This window comes from Macaca fascicularis, chromosome 2, assembly GCF_037993035.2.
Source record: "Macaca fascicularis isolate 582-1 chromosome 2, T2T-MFA8v1.1".
Lineage (NCBI taxonomy): Eukaryota > Metazoa > Chordata > Mammalia > Primates > Cercopithecidae > Macaca > Macaca fascicularis.
In genome coordinates this window covers 118,832,336-118,855,839 of record NC_088376.1, presented here as the reverse complement: position 1 = coordinate 118,855,839, position 23,504 = coordinate 118,832,336, and the positions used below count along the sequence as shown (strand labels likewise).

Sequence of the window (23,504 nt, the reverse complement as noted above, 5' to 3'; positions counted from 1 at the left end):
ATCCGGGAGCAATCATATGATCTGCTCTGCCCACTGAGTTCTGAAGTGTTGCTGTCACCCACTTGGGGAGTCCAGCAGTGTGCATTGTGAGTCTGTCTCTTCCCCGTGGACTTGGTTAGCAATTTTGCGATTTGGCTTCAGTCCTTGGGCATCCCTGGAAATGAAATAAATATACAATGAAATGAAATAAACATCCAAGCACCAGTTGTAGAGCTGCCCTCGGCTGCTCTTACTGACGGCAACATTGTGACTGAGGGATCCTCTTTCCAGAATTCAACCAAGTTCTCACTTGATTCAAAGTGAATCTGCTTTTTCTGTGTCAACAGTATCCCAGCTTAGAACAATGCTAGACATAATCTATTTTATTTTGAGACATAAAATTACAGACTACCCAGGTTCAAATCTCTACTTTGCCATTTACTAGCCATGTAAACTTGAGTAAGTTAATTCACTCCTTTCTGCCTCTCTTTTCTTATCTGTCCAATGGGAACATAATGGCACCTTCCTCATTAGATTGTTGTGCCGATCAAATGAGTTAGTACACATAAAGGACTTAGAATGGTATAGTCTTTGGCACAGAAAACGTGCTGGTGTGTGTTAGCTATGTATTCCCTATTGTGGGCTCTATGGCATGTCCCCCGTTCAGCAGTCTTGGCAAGACTGTTCAATTATCTTGAAATAGGCCAACAGAGCGCTGGTAAACCAGGTCAATGGAAAAAACAAAATCCCTGATTGGTAGTGATTGCCAATTTCTGTGGTGTAAATACTTCTACCATGGCCAAGTCACAGGCTGACCCTTGAAGTTGGAAGGAGATGCACATAATTGACTCTCGCTAGCTAGCAGCCAGCTCCAGCACACCACAGAAATAGACCCTTTAGCTGTAAGATCATTAGAGTAGCTGCCAGTTAGGATGACCCTCAGCTCATAGCTGTCCGTTTTTCTTTTGGTGTGTTTCTAGTGATGGGGAAACCAGGCCATAGCTGATTGACCTAGATGGGGCTAACTGATTTTCTTTCCAGGAACATTACTCTTTTTCCATTAAGCCTGGAGGTTGTAACAAAGTTATTCTGTAAACAGTAGGTCTTCTGAAGAAAGGTTTAGGATTTCCTGCTACTGAGGGTCCTGGAGCAACTTTCTCACTGACCCTCCTAAAGCTCACTTGTTAGCTCTTTTCTTTTCCTCAGTTTATTCAAGTATCCCTCTAACACTTTGTGTTTTTGCTAAGTTAGGCAGAATTAGTTTCTTTTGCTTGCAATCCAAATAAACCCAACCAAAGCATGTGTTTAGTCACATCGCTCCTCCATTGTAAGAATTATTTCCCTGGGATTTTCTCGACGTTGCCTTCTGTTGTTTGTACCAACACTGTCAGAGATGGCTATGAGGGAGCCCAGGCCATTGTTGACAGCTCTGACTTAGCCAGAGTTGCTTCTGTTACTGACTTAGCCTCAGCCTTACCTACTTGTGACTTTCATCCTTAAGTCCTAGTTCAAATCTCAGGGTGCCCCTGGAGCAAGCCTCGTCTATGTTACTCTAGCAGATAATTGAAGGGATAACTACCATGTGCCCAAGTCTTCTCTGGTTATATATACACATGTTGTACTAAAATCCAACAAAATGAACAAAAGAAAGAGAGGCAGAGTATGTCATATTTTACACTAGGCCTTTCTTGCCACCTTTAGAAATGATTTTCCTAAAGATTGGCATTGACCAACTCAGCTTTTCTTTCCTTCTGTGGTCACTGAAGACCCCTAGAAGGACCTGGATCTCTTGTCTGATGGGCCTATTTGTGAAATAAAGAGATTATTCTCCACTTATATCCTAAAGATACCATATCAGAAACAGATATTGGCAAAGGGATGGTCACTCAGTACAAACAATTTGGGTTCAACATGGCATTTATAAGGCAGCCAGCTCGGAAGTGCTGAACACTTTTCACAAGGAAAGCCCTTACCTATGTAGAACAGAAGAGGATGTTCCTCACACATACTCTGATAGTAACATACAGCAATCACGTGAATGTTTTCCAGACCGTGGAGGTCATGGACCAACCATAGGAAAAAATATTTTTTGAAAACAACATATGCTTGCTAACCTAATTAAGCTATTAAATAAGACTATTCAAGTGTTAACTATTATCATCATCATTTGAGAAAGGGTCATTTTAATTCCAAAAATTAGAAAGGACATTACTGAATTTCACAATAAAAAGCTGCTGTTCCCCAGAAAACAACTTACGCATGTGTTCCTACATCCTCACGTGTGCATGCGGGCATGCGTGAAAACGTCAGCACTGGCCAAACCAGTCTTTCTGTTGGCACTTAAGGCATAACTTTATTTGACCACATTTTTTCCTTGGTGGTGGTATTCCAGCATCCTTGAAAGTTATGCAACTAGGAACAGACATAAGTAAGGAAAAGATAAATAATTTTGAATGACTGAATCATCTCAGCTTTTAATCAGACACTTACCCCATCTGGAAGCCACTCTTTTCCTTCCAGAGCCCTTCCAATCCTGCCCTACCTTCATACTCAGCTGTCACCCTTACCCTCTGTGAAGCCTGCCCCCATCATCCCAGATCAAAGGGACATTTCTTCCTTCCTGCAACCAGGAATTTTAGTGAAATGGCCAAGTTTAGTCTTTGACATCACAGACTTAGATTCAAATTCCAGTTCTACTTTTAAAAGCAATGGGTTAAAAGCAATGGGACCTTGGACAACCTACTTAAATATTACAGTCTTGGTTTACTCAACTTTACAAGGGGTGTAATAAAACTTTCTCTTGGAAAGCTATTTTGAGCAGACTAAATGAAACAACGTGCTTTATTTACGCCTTGCATATACATATAGTAATCAAAATAATAATTATTAACAATTGCTTATCCTATATCTTAACAATGAAGACATTAATCAACTATTATTTATCTTTTATTTTATGATTTAAGTATTTATATGCTTTTTCTTTCTTTTTTTTTTTTTTTTTTTTTTTTTGAGACGGAGTCTCACGCTGTTGCCCAGGCTGGAGTGCAGTGGCGCGATCTCGGCTCACTGCAAGCTCTGCCTCCTGGGTTCACGCCATTCTCCTGCCTCAGCCTCCTGAGTAGCTAGGACTACAGGCGCCCGCCACCGCGCCCGGCTAATTTTTTGTATTTTTAGTAGAGACGGGGTTTCACTGTGGTCTCGATCTCCTGACCTTGTGATCCGCCCGCCTCGGCCTCCCAAAGTGCTGGGATTACAGGCTTGAGCCACCGCGCCCGGCCTGCTTTTTCTTTCTTTACCAGAACAGTGTGTAAGCCTTATCCATTGCTGATCCTTCATAACACGCAGCATCATATTCTGTCCATAGTAAATTCTCTTTGAAAATGGTAGAAATTAAGACACTGGTTAACAACATTAGACTCCTCTTTTAAGCCACCACCTATAGTTATGCAGTCATCCTTAAAAATGTGTTTTCATTATGCCTCTCTTCAATGGGATTTTGAGCCCCTTTATGTCCGGAGTTGGTTCCCACTGGTGGGTTTGTGGTCTCGCTGACTTCAAGAATGAAGCTGCGAACCTTCCATGCAAGTGTTACAGCTCTTAAAGATGGCACTGACCCAAAGAGTGAGCCATAGCAAGGTTTATTGTGAAGAGTGAAAAGACAAAGCTCCCACAGCATGGAAGGGGACCCAATCCGGTTGCCGCTGCTGGCTGGGGTGGCCAGCTCTTAATCCCTTATTGTCCCCTCCCGTGTTCCGTTTCTGCCCTATCAGAGTGCCTGTTTTTCAATCCTCCCCACAATTGGCTACTTTTAGAATCCTGCTGATTGGTGTGTTTCACAGAGCACTGATTGGTGCGTTTTATGGAGCGCTGCTGATTGGTGCGTTCTACAGAGCACTGATTGGTGTATTTTACAATCGGTTTGTGAGGCAGAAAAGTTCCTGATTGTTGCATTTTACAATCCTTTTGTAAGACAGAAAAGTTCCCCAAGTCGCCACTTGACCCAGGAAGTCCAGCTGGCCTCATCTCTCACTTTAAGTATTCTGCAGCCCCGTTCTTCTTGACCCCTGCCTTATGTCTCATGCCTTGAAGTTCAAATCTAAACAGGGGTGCTTGGTTGTTGGTCAGTGGAGCTGGGAAGCCTCAATGTTGTCCAGCGAGATAGATGGTCTGATCTCAGCATTCAACAGATCAGTATTGCAGGTAGTGGTAATCAGTGTCAGGCTGGAGTCTGGTCACCAGTGGTTTTCCAGGCCTGGGAGCCCCTCTTACAGGACTGAGTTCTGTCACCTCTCTGGGTTCCTAGGCCTCCTCCCCCCACCTCCAATTTGTGCAAAAGGCCTTCTGCAGACTGAGTTAATTACCTCTAGTGGTCAGTCTTGGGTGTATGTTGGATATTGTGGAGAGGGAATTACCTCAACCTTTTACATCTCTGAGGATATAAAATTATAATGAATTAAAAGGATCTATGGACATATATTGTAAGCAAACAAAGAAACCAATAAAACTCCTTATATTTTGGAAGACTATTTGGTTAAACCATACGAAATTTCTGATATTCAATTGTTTCTGACCCATAAAAAAGTGAACTTAGTATTATTCGTCCTACTAGCTATGACTATGAGGTTTCATGTTTCTATTTGTTTATTTTGAGCTTCTGATTGCAACTGGATTATACTGGGCATACGGTATGAAGAGGATGGGCTGGAAGGGAACTTTTGAATTGATTATCCTAGTATTTGATACATGCAGAGGGAAATGCCATGTGGATTATTTGCCCAGCCTTTGAATTGGGAAACAGGATTCAGGGATATCTTCTTTGCACGGTATTGCTGATGATCCAGCATTTGCTCATGATGGTAATAGAAGGGTGTTTCTTTGTGTCTGGTGGCATCCTCACAGGGTCAGTCTGTCTCATGACTGTGGACAATCTCTGGGTTCTACTGTGTTAGCAGTCTCTGAGTTCTGCTGTTAGAGAAGCAGGAATGGTTTCTGTCTTGCTTGTCCTCATTCATCCGTGGTACCTGGTACACAGTGGGCACTCAGTAAATATGTGGTGAATGAGTTGAAGGAATTGATGAACTGCTTCTGACCACCTGGATGGTTTATTTTTGCTTATGTGGCCAGTAAACAGCCACCCTAGAGGAACACATTCAGTTTAGCTGCTTCAGGTTGGACTTCATAATTTCCTATCTGAAATATTCCTGCTTCCAGTAATTGCTCCTCCCAGGGTGGAAATTTCACTTCTATGAGCCACAAGGCCACCCATCCTGTAAATCTGAGATTGCTTTCTATACCATTGTTTCTTGGGCTGGCTCCCTTGCGATTCTTTCCAGATGTGGAGCTCCTCCAGGTAGTTTACCAGACCCTTTCCTTCTGCAGCTGCTGTGTGGTTTCAGGTTCCTTCAAACTCTGGGAAGGAGCACTCCGGTAGCATCCCACAAATTGTATTCATGAGTCCAGAAATTTCGGGTAACTAACAAATATAACTTTTTATAATTTAGGAATCCATGGGCTGAGTCTTGCAGCTCTTTGGCCTGTCTTTTGAACCGTTGCTTAGCAGTGGAGGGCTTTAGGTATATGTATGAAGATGCATAGTTCTATACTTCTGTAACTTGGGCTCTGAAATTAATTTGTGGTCATTGAATATGCTCTTGTGCTTCCTTTTCATTTGAAGCCTGTGATTCATTGGTGAAACTTTGCAAAGGCAATGACCACATGTATTTGCTTTCCATTCTATTGACACAATCAACAAGATCATGATTAGTGAGTGTGCATTAGATAGGCTGTGTTTTCATAGTGGCGTTTTAACCATTTCTTCCCAACGCAGAACTATTTTGTCTATTTATATAAATTTTGTCTCATTTCTCTTTCTTATAGTGTAGAATAAAGTATTTCTAATCTCACTCATTGGGACGTTCAGTTATTTCCAGAAAAGCAATTTCCCTTAGTTTTAAGGTATGAAGCCCCCTTTGGTTTAACAATCTATTTTATTCTGGTTGTTCTCTTAGCAAATGTATGGCAAGTACAGAAATGCTGAGACTGTTATTCATTTGGAAGAAACTCTGCGTCCATTAAATGACTTCTTTTAAAAAAAAAAACAGGCACCTAAAACTTCCCTGTCATCTCTTAACTGACTTCTCAGCAGTCCCAATCCTGTATCACATGATAATTTGATAGCTAATTATTTGAAACTAGACTTTAGTAAATGAATGAAAAATGTCAGCAGAATGGGGATTTGAAAATGAAATGTCCTAGCTCCCCCTGAATCATGGATCTCTCTCCCATGTGTAATGTTTGTTTTTTTTAATAAGCACTCTTTCTGGTACCTTTTTTGAATATAGATTATTAGAGATGTAACTACAGAAAAAAATTGAAATGGGCAATATTTATTGCAGTGGCCACAAGATGGCAGACGTAAAATCCAGACTTCACAAAGTTGTTTAGACATTTACATGAGGAATTGCATCTTTGAGCATCTTTGAGGATGCCTTAAAAGCCATCAGCTTCGTTGACCCTCCCAAAAAGTCTCCTCTAGGTTGTCTTGAATTGCTGTCCAGTTCTGTGGCAGGCACAGCAAGGGAGAACAGCTTTGATTAACATTGAATCAACGTCTTTGATAAACAGATGGGAATCTGTTTAGCCCCTCTCTCAGAAGGGATAAGACCTTCCTGCCCCTCGCAGAAACCTATCCTTTGCCTGGCTACCACCATCACCTGCAGCACACACAGACATGCCACTCTGTGTTTCCTTCTCCTGTGCAGAAGCACAACTGCCTTTTCCCTTCTCATAAATAAAAACTGGCTCCAATAAACTCACTTTTATGGTTTTCTCTCTACAAAGATCCACTCCAGGCTGGGTGCAGTGGCTCACCCAGCACTTTGGGAGGCCAACGTGGGCGGATCACCTGAGGTCAGAAGTTCGAGAACAGCCTGGACAACATAGTGAAACCCCGTTTCTACTAAAAATACAAAAGTTAACTGAGTGTGGTGGTGCATGCCTGTAATCTCAGCTACTCGGGAGGCTGAGGCAGGAGAATCGTTTGAACCCGGGAGGTGGAGGTTGCAGTGAGCCGAGATTGTGCTACTGCATTCCAGTCTGGGTGACAGAGCAAGACTTCGTTTAAAAAAAAAAAAAAAAAAAAAAAAAAAAACCCTTCACAGAACCTTAATTCAATTTTATTTGAATGTTGCACTAACAGAATTCCAGAATGTGCCCCCTTCTGCACATATTCTTCTCACAGCAATGGCATGACGATCTGTTTTGTTTTTTATTACAGTTTAGCTGTGGGAATATTCTATTCCATGTAAACATAAACAATGGAAGGTTTGATTTAACACAAAATATTCAAATTAAGAAGGGAAATATTTAGTTCAAGACGTAGGAGTGCAATTTGCTGCTCTGTGCAAAGGCTGACAAATAAATATTAGTAGCTTTAAATATACACTAGAGGGGAAATTAAAACATATTGGTTTTAGAGAAACGTACATATATACACACACATAACCTCACTTCACCAATAAGAAAAAAATAATTGATTGGATGCCATGGGGGTGAAGCCTTGATGTCAGTGACCTATTTTCTGGTAGTTACTCATTTCCAACCAAAACATTAATGCAATGTGACAGTCTCTTGACAGTAACTGATCACCCATGGACAATAGGTTTAGTTTAGGCAGATACTGGACAAAGCTCTGTCCCACAGTGAAGTCCAGATGTATTTGGTTTTCTCATTATTACTCATCTGTAACTTTCCAGAGATTCTGGTTAGGTGTATTTCACATAGAAAGCTACTTTGGCCGAGTTGAATGGTCAACAGAGAGGCTTTCTTATTACTGAACGGGAATAACAAGAATGACCAAGCACCATCATCTAACAGTACCACTAACAGAGGGTATTGCAGTGTGTCGTGGAAGTCCCTTCATTTCACTCACCCTCCCTGCTTCCTAGATTTACCAGTTTTTTAAAGTATTTTTTTCCAATGGAAGAATCTTTATTTTGAATTTGTTTGATTTTGCACTTGACTTTGACTTTTTAAAAGTCGCCTTTCAGAACACATTTCTATTTCTCAGTTTCTTAAACTATGTGACATCATGTCTTGCCTATTTCCCACGTGGCCTTTCCTATCAATTTGGATGGAATGATGTTGGACAGTTATAGGCCAAGTCAAGCCTGGCTTGTCTGGGATGCAGCTCTTCTATGGTCAACAGATTCCTCTCCAAACTCTGTTTTCTTCTTTATGTCTGTTTATGGAGCAGATGTCAACTCATGAAAGTCAAATATGCAACTTAATAACAGAAACCAATTTTAAAGGCCTCTCTGAAAGTTTGTCTTGAAAGTAAGAGACCAGTGAGCATGTTTAGATATATCCACTATAAAGGGGAGCCCATAGAAAGTAATGCAAAACCTTTGAATCTTTAACTTTGGTGGGGTCTGTGTCATTTAATAAGTAAGTGCTAGCATTTCTTGTGTGGTCATGTCAGGCACTGAACAAAATCTTTACATGCTTGATCATGTAATTCTCACGATGATCCTGTTACCAGTAGAGGGTCTTGACTGCAAGTTGTCCAGGTTCTTGGCGTTTTGAACAAAGAATTGGACAAAACACAAAGCAAAGCAAGGAAAGAATGAAGCAACAAAAGAATGAAAGCAGAGATTTATTGAAAATGAAAGTACACTCCACGGGGTGGGAGCAGGCCCCAGCAGCGGTCACAGGCCCTGGATACAGAACCTCCTCAGGTCCAAATACCTCCTAGAGGTTTCCCATTGGCCACTTGGCACTCACCTTAGGTAAATGAAGCAGTGGCCCGCAGCCGGTCTGAAAGCAACCAATCATAGCCTGAAGTGAAGTTACAAAGGTCACATTCCTGTGCAAACATCTGATTGGTTACAACCAATCAGAGGCTAAGGTGAAGTTACAAAGTTGCACTTCTTTTTTTTTTTTTTTTTTTTTTCTGAGATGGCGTTTCACTCTTGTTGCCCAGGCCGTAGTGCAGTGGTGTGATCTCAACCTCCTCTCACTGCAACCTCCGCCTCCTGGGTTAAAGCGATTCTCCTGCATCAGTCTCAGCTGAGATTACAGGTGTCTGCTACCATGCCCAGCTAATTTTTTGTATTTTTAGTAGAGATGGGGTTTCACCATATTGTCCAGGCTGGTCTCGAACTCCTGACCTCAGGTGATACACCGACCTCAGCTTCCCAAAGTGCTGGGATTACAGGCGTGATCCACCGTGCCCAGCCACAAAGTTGCACTTGCATGCAAACGAAGACTGGGCTGGCAATCAGTCTGATTGGTTGCGGACAGCTAATTTCCCATTTGCCATGCAGAAAAGGTGGGAGTTTGCGAAGGGAGTAACCTCTGGTCCTTTTGTTACTTAGGCATGGAAAGTTAGGGTTTTCCTTTTAATTTAGTTCTAGGAAGTTGGAGTGAAATGGCCTTCAGTTCCCTGCCTCCACCATATTCTCCTGCCTCAATCCAAGGGAGAGTTACGATTGTCCATCTTAGATTATTTATGAGGAACTTGAAGTTTCAGAGACAGTGAGTAACTTACCCAGGGTCATAGAAAAAAGGTATCACTGAGATTCAAACTCAGGTACATTTGCTTCCAAAGCCCCAGCACTAAATAAAGATCAGTATCTCCTCCTCTTAAAAACTTGAGTAATATCTTATTTGTGTGGGTATGTTTTTTAAAAAAATCATAATAGGCCAAAGTGCTCAAAAGAAATATTTTATTTTATTTTATTTTATTTTTTTTGGTGGATCAGGCACATAGTAACGAGCAATGTCTCACACATGTCCACTGCCAAGGCCTGGGACAATGGTCCCTCCCATCCTTCATTGCCTTTTTATCAATTCTCTAGAAGGACAGGATTCAAGAGAAACATTTAGAATGGGGGGAGTAGCTCTTCCTGGCACTCCTCCTCTGGCCTTGGACCTTTTCTATGTGGGAAAATCAGTTGGCTTCAGGCTCACCAATACCCCTTTGTAGCAGGATGCCAAAAGATGCTGGCATTTGCCCTCTTAGTGACCTGAAGCACATGACGTTGGCACTTGAGAGTGTTCTGATCCAGTTGGAGGAACTGGAGGAACTGCCGGATGGGCCAGCTGCCTCCCTGGCTCATGCACTGAGCAAGGAACAGGGTAGATGCTAGTGCTTAGAGTAAAGAACTTCCACAAGACTCCATGGCCCCCGTGTTAGGAAATTCCAGTCATGTGCTATTAGGTTTCAAAGACAGAATTCTTCGTAATTGGAGTAAACTATTTTTTTGAGGTCAATTTTAGGTGGGCGACAGGGAGCAAACCACATTAAGAAGTCTGGGCTGCCAAAGCCTGGCCTTTACGAATCTGGTCTGTTCTTTGTCCTTGCTGAAACTCATGGTTGTTCAAATATATCTCACCCTGTGGGCCCCACCTCATGTGAGCTGCTTTGCTTTCTGCGTGGCCCCTTCTGCATATACCATACATCATTCTGCTGGTGGGTAGGGTTGATACTAATTGATATTAAAGAACTTTTCTTTCTCAAGATGCCATTTGAAAATACAGCTTTTAAAATTGAGGCAAATGAACATCTATCTCCAGGGTTGATCGCAGCAAACCTCCACCCAACCCTCACCCCAGGGGTGAGACAGAGACTGTTTTGAATAGGATCTTTCGTCACCATCTGTCTGAAGTCACCTCCTACTGAACTTACAGTTGAATATTCAGGGTCATGAGGGAAAGAAAATAGTAATTAGCTGAGAAAAGTTGATTGAGCGGACTTTTTCCCCCCACAATATGATTAGAACATGACTGCCTGGGCTAAGCACCATACATAATGTAGACTTTCTCTTATATGTCATTATCCAAACATTTCTTAATGGAATGCATTTTTTAAGCATCTGCCTTTGTAATTGAATGCACTTCTAAAGATGGGTCAGCTAACTCAAACAAGAACCCACAAGAAACAATGTGTTAATGGTTCTTCCCAAATCCAATTTATAATCGTTCCTAATTGGCCTGCCTCATTTGCAACTCCTGAAATTAATTTTAGATCCTCTTTCAGAGCTCAAATCATCATTAATAGAACGACAGCAATGGGGAGTGAAGTAGAAATGTTTACAAAGCTCCCTTTTAAATGGACTGTGATAAGTGAGGTAGTCATGTATTACCACCAGAGGATCCTGGAGCTCTCTTTGTGAGGGCTGGCCACAGGCGAAACTCAAAAGAAGGCATTTATCTTGGCAGGAGATGCCCTTCAGCCCTGTTTTGTTTTATTCCATGGAGGGTTTTTTTTTTTTTTTCAGGGTGGCTAAAACCATTTTTTTTTGGTGTTTTATTAGCTGTATCTTGATTACCTCCTACACACTGAATGACAGTTTAGGGTTATTAAATGTGTTCTTGCACATATTTTTATCCATTGTTAATCCTGACTAAACGTATGACAGGGCACAGAATTTCCCCCTTTTTTCCTCTATTGTTGCCCATATTTGTTAAAGAAATTATACCCCTTGACATTTGTTTAGGCTGCACTTTGATAAAATGCTGTCTATGATACACTTTCTTAGCTTGGCATTCAGCAGACTCTTATAGATTTATTTCTCTTCACATTATCTTATCTTCCTAGCATATTTGGGCTTCCTTTTCATATTTTAAGCTACATTTTGGGGGCATAGATAGATCACTTTAGTAATTGGTACTTGAGGATGGCAATGTTCTCAAGATAATTTTGCAAGTCTTTGGTATATACTTAAACCTACTAACTGTCTAAGAATGGGCATATATGTACTTTTCATGTTGTCTATAAAAAGGCAAAAGGGATAGACTGAACATGATTTCAAGCTTATGGAACTTCTTCAGATTGATGGGACAGTAATAATTTTTGAAGCAATATAAATGTGATCTTGATTCTAGAAGGTAATTCTTTCATTGGGGAAAATAATGTTTTTTTTGTTTCCAGTTTATATCTAAGTGTCTTGTCACTGGTATACTCTATAAAGTGGAGCCTTTTAAAAAAAAAAAAAGGTACATCAGAACTGGTGGTATTTTAGTGTTTCCAGTTTTTGAATGGCTGGACCAAAATTTGCCATGAGAAAAAAAAAAAAAGCAAGGATATTTAATATAAGCTTCCTAATCTATTTCAATGTTTGTGATTTTCTTGGTAGGTGCTTTCTGTCATTGTATCAGCAATCTGGCTCATGGGAACTGTAAAAGTGTAGAATCTGACATAGGGATGGCAAAATGAAATTAGTTTTTATAAAGTTATATTCGGTATACCCATCCTCAAAACAAACCAGACCTTTAAGGCAGGGATAATGAAAACCCATAACTGTACACAGTTAGCTCACAGTGATTTAAATTACAGGTTGAGTATCCCTCATCTGAAATGCTTGGGACCAGAAGTATTTCAGATTTCACATTTTTTTCAGATTTTGGAATATTTGTATTACAGTTACCAAAAGAGTATCTCAAATCCAAAAATCCAGAATGCTGCAATGAGTATTGTCTTTGAATGTCCTGTTGGTGCTCAAAGCATATAGGATTTTGGAGTTCTTTGGATTTGGGATTTTTGGATTCAGGATGTTCAACCTGTCTTAGCTAAAGTCTATTAACTTAAGAAAGAGTTGGCCAGGCGAGGTGGCTCACGCCTGTAATCCCAGCACTTTCGGAGGCCAAAGTGGGCGGATCACGAGGTCAGGAGATCAAGCCCATCCTGGCTAACACGGTGAAACCCAATCTCTACTAAAAATACAAAAAATTAGCCAGGCGTGGTGGCGGGCACCTGTAGTCCCAGCTACTTGGGAGGCTGGGGCAGGAGAATGGCATGAACCTGGGAGGCGGAGCTTGCAGTGAGCCGAGATCACACCATCGCATTCCAGCCTGGGCAACAGAGTGAGAGTCCACCTCAGAAAGAAAGACAGAGACAGAGAGAGAGAGAGAGAGAGAGAGAGAGAGAGAGAGAGAGAGAGAAGGAAGGAGTTATTGTAACTCATTTTGTAAAACTTCTTGCTTCAAAAACCAAATCAATGGCTCTGTTAGCCTGGAATTAAGATTTTGTTTAATTCTAGGCCTGCCATCTCTATACAAATAGCCAGATAAGCTTCTGAATGCCTTGCCAAATATCCTGAAGTATGAAATGTTCTCATTTCTCTAGTTTTATATACCTTTTTATCTTCTACTAATGACCCTTTGATTTAAATGGACTAGAATTAATGAATGTAGATCTCAATCAAGTTATTTTTGGGGAAAATATCATTAGTTTATGGTCAGTATTTAAATGAGGGTTTGAAAATATAGATAATCTTAGTTACATTAATTTTATTTAGAGTTCTATGATTGTATAATGCCAATATCTATAAAAATAGATTTGTTAGGCAAAAGCAAAACAAAATAAAACAAAAATACAATAAGGAGAAAGTTACAAAGAGCAAAATAGATTTTTTAATATGAATATTAATTTAAGGTTGGTGAGTGGCTTTAAATGTAATTTTATTAAAAAGATTTTAAATGTACTTTGAGGTTTGATAATTAAGACTAATTTGACTTGGAACTGTATTTAATAACATTTGTAGAGAATTAGAAATTGATATATGTTTTTCTCTGACAGTCAAGTGAAAATTAGAAATTAATTCGTTGGGATTTTTTGTGGTATTATGAGAGGTGAAATAAGTGTTAAAGCTTAAAAGCCTAAATTTTAGAATCATACACAAAAACAAGCAACGGGGAAAGGATTCCCTATTTAATAAATGGTATTGCGAACCTGGCTAGCCATATGCAAAAAACTGAAACTGGACCCCTTCCTTACGCCTTATACAAAAATTAACTCAAGATGGATTAAAGACTTAAACATGAGACCTAAAACCATTAAAAACCCTAGAAGAAAACCTAGGCAGTACCATTCAGGACATAGGCATGGGCAAAGACTTCATAACTAAAACACCAAAAGCAATGGCAACAAAAACCAAAATTGACAAATGGGATCTAATTAAACTAAAGAGCTTCTGCACAACAAAAGAAACTATCATCAGAGTGAACAGGCCACCTACAGAATGGGAGAAAAATTTTGCAATCTACCCACCTGACAAAGGGCTAATATCCAGAATCTACAAAGAACTTTAACAAATTTGCAAGAAAAAAACAACCCCGTCAAAAATTGGTGAAGGATATGAACAGACACTTCTCAAAAGAAGACATTTATACAGCCAACAAACGTATGCAAAAAAGCTCATCATCACTGGCCATCAGAGAAATGCAAATCAAAACCACAATGAGGTACCATCTCATGCCAGTTAGAATGGCAATCATTAAAAAGTCAGGAAACAACAGATGCTGGAGAGGATGTGGAGAAATAGGAATGCTTTTATGCTGTTGGTGGGAGTGTCAATTAGTTCAACCATTGGGGAAGACAGTATGGTGATTCCTCAAGGATCTAGAACCAGAAATACCGTTTGACCCAGCAATCCCATTACTGGGTATATACCCAAAGGATTATAAATCGTTCTACTATAAAGACACATGCACATGTATGTTTATTGCGGCACTGTTCCCAATAGCAAAGACTTGAAATCAACCCAAATGACCATCAATGACAGACTGGATTAAGAAAATGTGGCACATATACACCATGGAATACTATGCAGCCATAAAAAGGATGAGCTCATGTCCTTTGCAGGGACATGGATGAAGTTGGAAACCATCATTCTCAGCAAACTAACACAAGAACAGAAAACCAAACACCACATGTTCTCACTCATAAGTGGGAGTTGAACAATGAGAACACATGGACACAGGGAGGGGACATCACACACTGGGGCCTGTCGGGGATTGGTGGGCTAGGGGAGGGAGAGCATTAGGGAAATACCTAATGTAGATGATGGGTTAATGGGTGCAGCAAACCACCATGGCATGTATATGCCTATGTAACAAACCTTCACATTCTGCACATGTACCCCAGAACTTAAAGTAAAATATTTTTTTAAATGATTATTGTTTGGATTGATGATGACTTTTGACAGTTATTAAAGCTATATAATCTCAAATTTTGACCTAGAAAGGGAAAATGGGTTAAAGCAGGCTGAAAGTAGACACAGGGGGTCTGGTTCGGAGACTACTACAGTTTTCCAAGTGGTAGATGATATAGATTGAATCAGACATTGTGTGTGTGTGAAAATGTGTGTGTGTGCCTATCTGTGCATAAAGAATGGAAGGACAGAGAGAACATATTATAGATAACCTGGGTGGGAAAATGAGCAAATTACACACCTGCTAAGATTTTGAACTATGTACCTGCAGTTTACTTGATGACCGAAAGCCTAACTTACAAGTTTTAAACGTTTACTCTTAGGATATTTTCTGAGAATAATGCTTAAGAGTATAAGCAGAAAAAAGTAAAAAACAAAAAAACAAAAAAACAAATGCCTCATTCATCCCATCACCTTGAAATGGTGATTATTATCATTTTGGTATACTTCCTTCTTGTCCCTGTTTTTTCCTATCTGTATAGCTTTATGTTTTAGGGATCATTTTGGATATACATTTACATGTCAAGAACTATGAAGGGTCTAAGATCTTCCCTACTGGTATCCTAACAGGTTAGCCTGCCTCAGTTCCATGGATGCAGGCAGATGACAAGAGGCTTCTGGGCCAAAGATAAAGGACTTTATTGCTCATGGCACAGAGTGAAGAATTAGTATATTTGTGTCGATTCTCCTTGCTCCAAGTCCCATGGAGGCCAGTCGGATGGACTGGATGAACACATACGTAGTCATTTGTATTATAGGAGGGCAACCCTGAGATCAGACAATCTGAATATTTTATAATGGGCAGTAACATGCCTGCCTGCCTTTTGCTCTGGAAGGAGACACTATTATATGGGGCAGTAAGCGTGTCTTCCCTTTGATCCAAAAAGAAAAACCACCTCTGTCTTTCAAAGCTAGTCACTGTACAAATGGCCTTGAAAGATTATCAGAAAAGAAAATAGTGTCTGTGCTTGTAAAATGCACAGAAACATGACAGACTCACTCGCAGAGAATTGTTTCTCAACAAACATAAATATTTTCACGTCACTAAGGTTTTTAAATCAGCATTTTAAATACCTGCATATGTCTGTAAAGATGCAGTTGTAGAGGTGTAGTCAGTTTACCTCCAATCCCCGATTTTCCTAATATCGGTCCTTTAGTTTGTTTTTATTAAAAAAGCTTCACTTAGATATTTCAGTTTGTAACAGAGGGGATAAAATATTGCAGTCACCTTGTGCGTTGTAGCTAAAGTTTGGAATAGCAGATAGCAAATAGACTCTCCCTGATTTAAAGTCTGTATAGCCTCTTCAGCTTCACCCTCTGTATAAATATGCACTGGCTGGGAGCCGCAAGCATGTCTATTGTCTCAGCTGTTATCCAAAAGCAGACAGGCTCTGTAAGCTGGATATTAATGCTGCTGGTGGTAGTCCAGCCTGCCCTGCTTTTCTTCTGGAAAATGGAGATATTTCCTGACATGTTCTGCTGCTCACACATCTGCGTGAGCTTCAAACAGAAGCTCCTACTGCCAGGCATTAGTGGGGCCCAGAAAACTCCATATAAATCCCTGCAGTGAAAAGGGGAATAATCTGAGATCCAAATAATGACCACCTTGTCCAAACATCTGGAGAGGGCCTGGTCTGGTGATGGGGATTAAAGAAAGGCAAAACAGGATCATGACCAGGTTTTAGTCCTGGGCATTGTGTGCGAGGGAAGTTCTCAGTGTGGAGGCTTCCTTGAGGCTGCGGGGTCTTCCAAAGTAGCTAGAATGTTTCAGAAGAGACACAAATGATGAGGATAAGACTTTCCCAGAGGAAAGGAGGATTCAATGAAACACACCCAGGAGGGCTATTTCCTACTCAAAAATCATCCCAGAAAATTCCAGGTTAAAATTTGTGACAGATGTGGTCATAAAATTATACCATAAAGATTGAAGGAGGCAACTTTAAAACTTCTCTGAATAAGTGATGACTATAGGTTAAGCAGGAAACAAAGCATTCTAATTAGTTAAAAATGAAAGGAAGAGGTGTCTGGTGATATCTTTAAAAGTCTGTAAAAAGTAAAAAATGAACTTTCCTCTTCCTTGAACTCACATTTTTGGGCGCCCGCTATGTGCTGAGGGATCTTCTAGAAGCTTGAGAATTGGTGGTGTACAAGATCGATAGAGGTCCCAGTTTCATGGAGCATCAAGTCTACAAAGCAAATAATAAATAAGATGCTATCAAGTGGCAAAGAGTGCTATAAAATAATGAAGTAGTGTAATGTGACAGATGACCGACTTGGACATGAGGCAGTCTAAGTCAGTAGTCAGTCACACACCTGGAAGATAAGAGCTGTGTGAGGCAAAAGCATAGAAAGGTGAAGCCTGTGACATGAGGGGCCAAGGGTAACATTTCCGAGGACTAGCAGAGACCTGGAACGAAATGCACTGGAGCCTAATGATTGAGGAAAGAGAAGAGGAACAGAGGCCCTCAGAGAGGTTGTCAGGGCTGGTTAGTGTAATGTGTTGCAAGCATCAATAAAGGGTCTGGATTTCAAGTCTAAAGAGTGATGCAATGCATCTTTACACAATAGAATGGTGGAATCTGGGCTTATAATGTTTTGAAAGATGACTTTACTCTCTTTACCAGAGAGATCAATGAGTAAGCTTTTGTAGTGGTCCCCAGTGAGTGATGCTGATGGTTGGTTGATGTTTTTATAGTAGTGCATGAGTTTAGATAAGCGGCATACTTTCAAGTAAAACCTACTGAAGTTGTCAGTGGATTGGCTCTGGATAGAGAAAGAAGGAAAGAACTCAGGGATGACTTCTAAGTTCAGGATTTGTGCTGCTTAGTGGATGGTAGTGTAATTACTGAAACAAGGAAGGCAGATGAAGTAATTGTTTTTGGTGGGATGGCAAGGGAGCATCACTAAATGCATTGAAAATAGAACAGGGTTTCCAGTAAATATCTCTGTCTGCCTTCAAAAGAAAATCTTGCATGAAAAAAGTAATAGGTGAAATTGCTACCCAGTTTTGGGGGTTTTCTCAGAGTATCTAGAACCTTACTTGGTGCTGTAGTTTGAATATATCCCCCAAAAGTTCATATGATGGAAACTTAATTACCAACATAACAGTATTAAAAGGCAGGGGCATTAAGAAGTACTTAGATCATGAGGATCATGAGGGTGGAGCCCTCACAAATGGACTAATTCTCTTGTCTCAGGAGTGAATTAGTTCTTGAGAGAGCAGGATGTTATAAAAGCAAGCTTTGCTTGATCTTGTGGTCTCTTTCACACTTGCTCACTTGTCCTTCTACTTTTCTTGCCATGTTAGTACAAAAGCCCTTGCTGGAAGCTACTACCATGCCCTTAAACTTCCCAATCTCCAGAATCATGAGCCAAATAAACATCTTTTCTTTATAAATTATGCAGTCTGAGGTATTACTTTATAACAACAGAAAACAGACTAAGACTCTTGGCAAATTGATGGATGGATAGATGAATGTATGTATGTTTGGATGGATGGGTGGATAAATGTGTCGGCAATGAATGCTCAGATTTGTCCCCTCCCATTTCTAATATGTGGCTACATCTATGAAGCCATTAAAAGATTCCTCTCTCAGTGGCTGCAGTGTGCAGTCTCAGGGATTCTGACCCAAACTACTCTGTCCATTCTGAAAGCCAAAAAGCTAGTTTGTTTTAACTATTATTCATAATTTCTTCCCATTGAGACAATACTCTGTGGTTCATTTCAACTATAAATGCCAATTGTTTGGGGTTTTTTTATTTTACAAAAATGATCTCAATAATCTTTATTTTACCAGACAGGAAGCGCTACTTGCAGCCATCAGTGAAAAAGATGCAAACATTGCCTTGCTGGAATTGTCTGCCTCCAAAAAGAAAAAGACGCAGGAAGAAGTCATGGCCCTCAAGCGAGAAAAAGACCGACTAGTACATCAATTAAAGCAGCAGGTGGGGCCTCCTGCAAGACAGGTGTGTTTTGCTGGGTTTGGGGCTTTGTGGGCTTTCTCTGGATTTTAGCCACTCTTCATTTCCCACGTCCATCCTGTGGGCTCAAGCCGCTAAAACCAGGTAGGAGCGCAATGGACCCAGTTGTCGCTGCAACAGCATTTTACTGTTTTTCTGTGTTAATGTGCATGTGGCTGGGCTCGTGTGGTTTGCAACCAGTGCTGTTTTCCTTTCTTTTGTGTCAGCGTCATCTCCTCAGAAGTAGCTCTCAGCTTTCTTTCTTCCAGTGGACTTTGTTTGACTTCTGATTAAGTTCTAGAAACTTATAATTAAATTCTGGGCAAACTTCTTTCCTGTTGGACCTGTTACCTCTGCCTTGCTCACTTTCTGGTCCCTGTAAAGAACTGCCCTCATCCAGGTTTTTAGGTTTCTTTCTCTCTATTCTTTCAACTTTAGTTCTTCGACTATTTCCTCCGATACATTTCAGCCAAGGAGCATCTCCCAGCTTCTAGCACTGCCAGACTATGCTTAGAGACTACCCAGCCATTATTCACACTATTTTTTAAAAATCACCTGTTTGCCCCATTATCCTGTGTTTTTGCCCCTCTAGGCCACTGTATTTGTTTTGAGGGACATGGAAGCAGGAGCATAGTTCTAAATTGTGCAGAAAGTTCCTTGCTCTCTGGAAGGTTTTCTGGAAGTGGCTTAAATGGAAATAATTACATCTGAAGCATATTGGAAAATCATCCATGAAATCTTTAGATATTTATCTTCCTCATATTACTTGGTGACTCTTGTAAGCAACGATTAAAGATATTCACTAAGATTCGAGTTCATTATGAAACTCAGTCAGCTCAATGGTTTATGGCCTTGCAGGGTGGCTACCACATTTTACCTAGGGCCATATGTGGCTCTGAAGCCCTCTAATGGCCACACAGTTACCATGTAGAGTGCCTCCATATTGACTCAGCCCCTGGGGCAGGCTCTCTGCCTGCTAGAGTGATCTGTGCCAAGCACCATGGGCAAGGTGAGTGGAAAGGAAGCGTGAAGGATTAAGTCCCCTCCGCTTACAATGTGACTAACCCTTTTCCCTCTCAGGAAGGAAAAGACATACATTGGCCCTGCACCAGAGTTATTTCTCATGGGGTTGCCTTGTTCAGAGACAGTGAGAGGGACAGAGAATGAGACAGAGAGAGAGAGAGAGAGACCGCTACTGTGCCTGAGCACCTTGTTCTCGTAGAGGGAGAGTCCCAGTCACTGCAAGACACTGGGATCATTCCACAGAGCAGTATGCCTTGCTAACGCTGGCCTCAGGGGTTGGAGATTGCTTGCACCTGACTTCTTTTTTTGGAACTGTGCATCTTTTACACTGGGTTTTCCACCTACTTGGCCACAGAAAGTCAAAATGAGCATCCTTCTTTGCTTTTCCCTAATTCCTTCCCTGCACCCTCTTCTCCTGCACCTAACCATTATAGGTTTCTCCCACAGGTTTATAGACCTAAGAAACAGCCCTTGAGCTTGAAAATACCATGCTCTTGTGGTGCTGGCTACAGTCCAGATATTACAGACAAGTACCACTGGTCCAGCCACGATGCATACATGATCCAAAGGTCTCGGGTCAGTCAGCTGCTAAGGAGACACTTGCCCCAATCGTTGGGGGTGGGGGTGCATCCAACCTTGACCTTCACCTCTTTTGATGATTTTCAGTACTCTATGGCCATAAAGTCTGAGACCATAGATGATAGCATTATATCATGATTTGCAGTGTCATTTCATTTATTGTGTATATATCAATGGTTCCAGACTTTGGCCACCTGATAGGGTCAGCTCTTGCTGAATTAGCTTGGTGGAGCTGCAGAGCTGCCAGAAGCCTTCTTACCAGGCAGAGTGGATAATTTTTCCTTTCTTTCTCTTAGACAGTCTGCTCCTCATGTTCCCCTCTACTTTTCCCAATAAGGAATTTTTAAGGCTACCTTTTTTCTTTCCCAGCATCATGAAAATTCACTTCTTGATTCCAGTAAGGATTGAGCATAGTCCTTCAATTTGCCCCTAGGAACCTGCACAAAGCCTGTATTCTTTACAACAAGCTTGGTTTTTGGTGTCATGGGGTACATTTGGGAAACCCCAGCTATGCAGAGTTCAGCTCCTGTATGTGCTAAGGCAGTGTCTAAAGGGCTGTTGTGGAGAAGGATGCAGTGAAGGAAGAGGATAGGCTCCTTGGTGATTTAGGTCTGATATCCTTCCTCACCCCACCCACCAAAGGGCAGGAAAAGTCACCTGAATTTCAGTATCCTTATTGCCAATGATAATGCCTCTAAGAACAATGATTAATGTGCTATCAAAATAATCCCCTTTTATTGAGAATTTATGCTAGGTCTTATATCCAGTGTCCTTCAGAGATGTTGTCCCATAGTCCTCACAGCAACCATGTGAGTGTGTGCAGCATTATCTCCCTTTTCTAGGGAGCATGACTGAGGCTCAGGGTGTGGAATAACCAGTGCAATGACTCACAGCTTGTAAGTGATGGGGCTCAGGCTTTAGATAGTCTACCGGATTCCGCACATGCCCCACACACCAGGTTCAGGGAGAAATTCAGGGTGTCAAGCAGAATGGTATTCCCAGAAATTGTGAGGTCTCCTTATCTTCATAAACCTAAAGTAGATGCCAAAAACACCATTGAAGAATGTTCTCCAGCTGTTCACAAACAGTAGGTTCTGCCTGGAGTCCTTAGGCTTAGGCTATTTGATCACATCGACAACAATTACTAATACTTTTGAGCCCTCATCATGTACTAGGCATGGGTATAAGGGCTTTACATACATCAACTCATCACCTCCCAATAAGACTGAGCATTTGATACTCTTATAGAGAAGGAGCCAGAGGCCCAGAGAGGTTGGGTATCTTGCTCAGCCTCACAGTTGGATACACCATAATACTTAAGGAGACCCTTTGCCAAATGATCATAAAAGATGACATCCAAAGTTGAGCTGCTTAGGGTGAATCCTGTTTCTGGCATTTATTAGCTGGGTGATTACAGGCAAGATACTAAACCTTCTTGAACCTCAGTTTCCTCATCTGTAAATTGGGCTAACAATTCAAGGAGTTATTGTGAGGTGAAAGGTAAACTGAGTGCTTTGCATATGCCTGGCACATAATAGGTGCGACATATGTGTAAGCTGCTATTGCAACTACTATTACTATTAATACTACTGTTATTGCTACTACTACTAATTGATATTATCACCGCCAACCCTCAGAGGTAGTTTAATTTTGATTTCATCATTACTGCTTTGCACACAGCTGGGCACATGTTGAGAACACATTGTTGAGCTGTGGCAACTGTGGCAGAAAGAGCAAATAGACCTTGACACCTAAGCCTTCCTGGTCCTCCTCTCCTAAAGCCAAAGCACTTGTGGAGCAGTAAGCAGACATGTCAGAAACCCTGGACCCCAGGTCCCAGCCTACACTGAAGAGGCCCATAGCACTTACGAAATTTGCTTGTTTTGTGTATGCAACCCACATAGATATCAGTGAGGGAGGGCAGTCCTGGGAGGGTGAGTCCCAGATCTCAATTGTCTTTTTTTTTTTTTTTTTTTTTTGAGACGGAGTCTCACTCTGTCGCCCAGGCTGGAGTGCAGTGGCGCGATCTCGGCTCACTGCAAGCTCCGCCTCCCGGGTTCACGCCATTCTCCTGCCTCAGCCTCCCGAGTAGCTGGGACTACAGGCGCCCACAACCGCGCCCGGCTAATTTTTTGTATTTTTAGTAGAGATGGGGTTTCACCGTGGTCTCGATCTCCTGACCTTGTGATCCGCCCGCCTCGGCCTCCCAAAGTGCTGGGATTACAGGCGTGAGCCACCGCGCCCGGCTTCAATTGTCTTGATCTGCATGGCTGACTTGGAAGAGAAGAGCTCTTTCAGGGCCAATGAGAGGGGAAGGCCACCTGCCTGGCCTGCTCAGTCTTCTGTGCAGATATTGAGGCAGACTGGCTTATGAGAGATGTCATCCTTTTCAGACTGCCTTCCTTTTTCAATACATGGTCTCACTCTGTCAGCCAGGCTAAAGTACAGTGATACAATCACAGCTCACTTTAGCCACTACCTCCTGAGCTCTAGCGATCCTCCCACCTCAGCAGGCATGCCCCACCTTTCCCAGCTCATTTTTATATTTTTTTGTAGAAATGGGGTTTCACTATATTGCCTAGGCTGGTCTCAAACTCCTGGGCTCAAGCAGTCTTCCCACCTCGGCCTCCCAAAGTGCTGGGATTATGGGCGTAAGCCACCATGCCTAGCCCAGGCAGCCTTTTGAGCTCAACTTATACAGAAAGTCTCTCCCTTTCCCAGACCAACACAAGTCACTGAGTTATTGACAGGCACGTAGTAGGTGCTCAGTAAATATTTGTTGTGTGAATGAATGCATGATTACCATTTTCCAGGCTCTATGCCAAGTGCTTTATGGTTACATAAGTTTACAAACATCATCTCATTTTTTCCTTATAATCAACCAAGTTATTGCCTACCGACTCTGTGCCAGATTCTCAGCCAGGTGCTGGGGAATCATCTATAACAGATATTTTGCCTGATCCAATGAGA

General features: G+C 41.4%; 1 protein-coding gene across 17 annotated transcripts in view; it reads left to right on the top strand.

Moving 5' to 3' along the window:
* Positions 1 to 23,504, top strand: part of ERC2 (ELKS/RAB6-interacting/CAST family member 2) — a 974,891-nt gene that overhangs the window by 719,678 nt on the left and 231,709 nt on the right. For all 17 annotated transcript variants that reach the window (XR_012431280.1, XR_012431279.1, XR_012431278.1 and 14 more), the window contains one exon: positions 18,770 to 18,917. Coding sequence is in view for 9 of the 17 variants with exons in the window: in XM_015446056.3 (XP_015301542.3) it covers positions 18,770 to 18,917 (148 nt within the window). In the remaining 8 variants the exon portion in view is untranslated. The remainder of the gene's footprint in view (positions 1 to 18,769; positions 18,918 to 23,504) is intronic.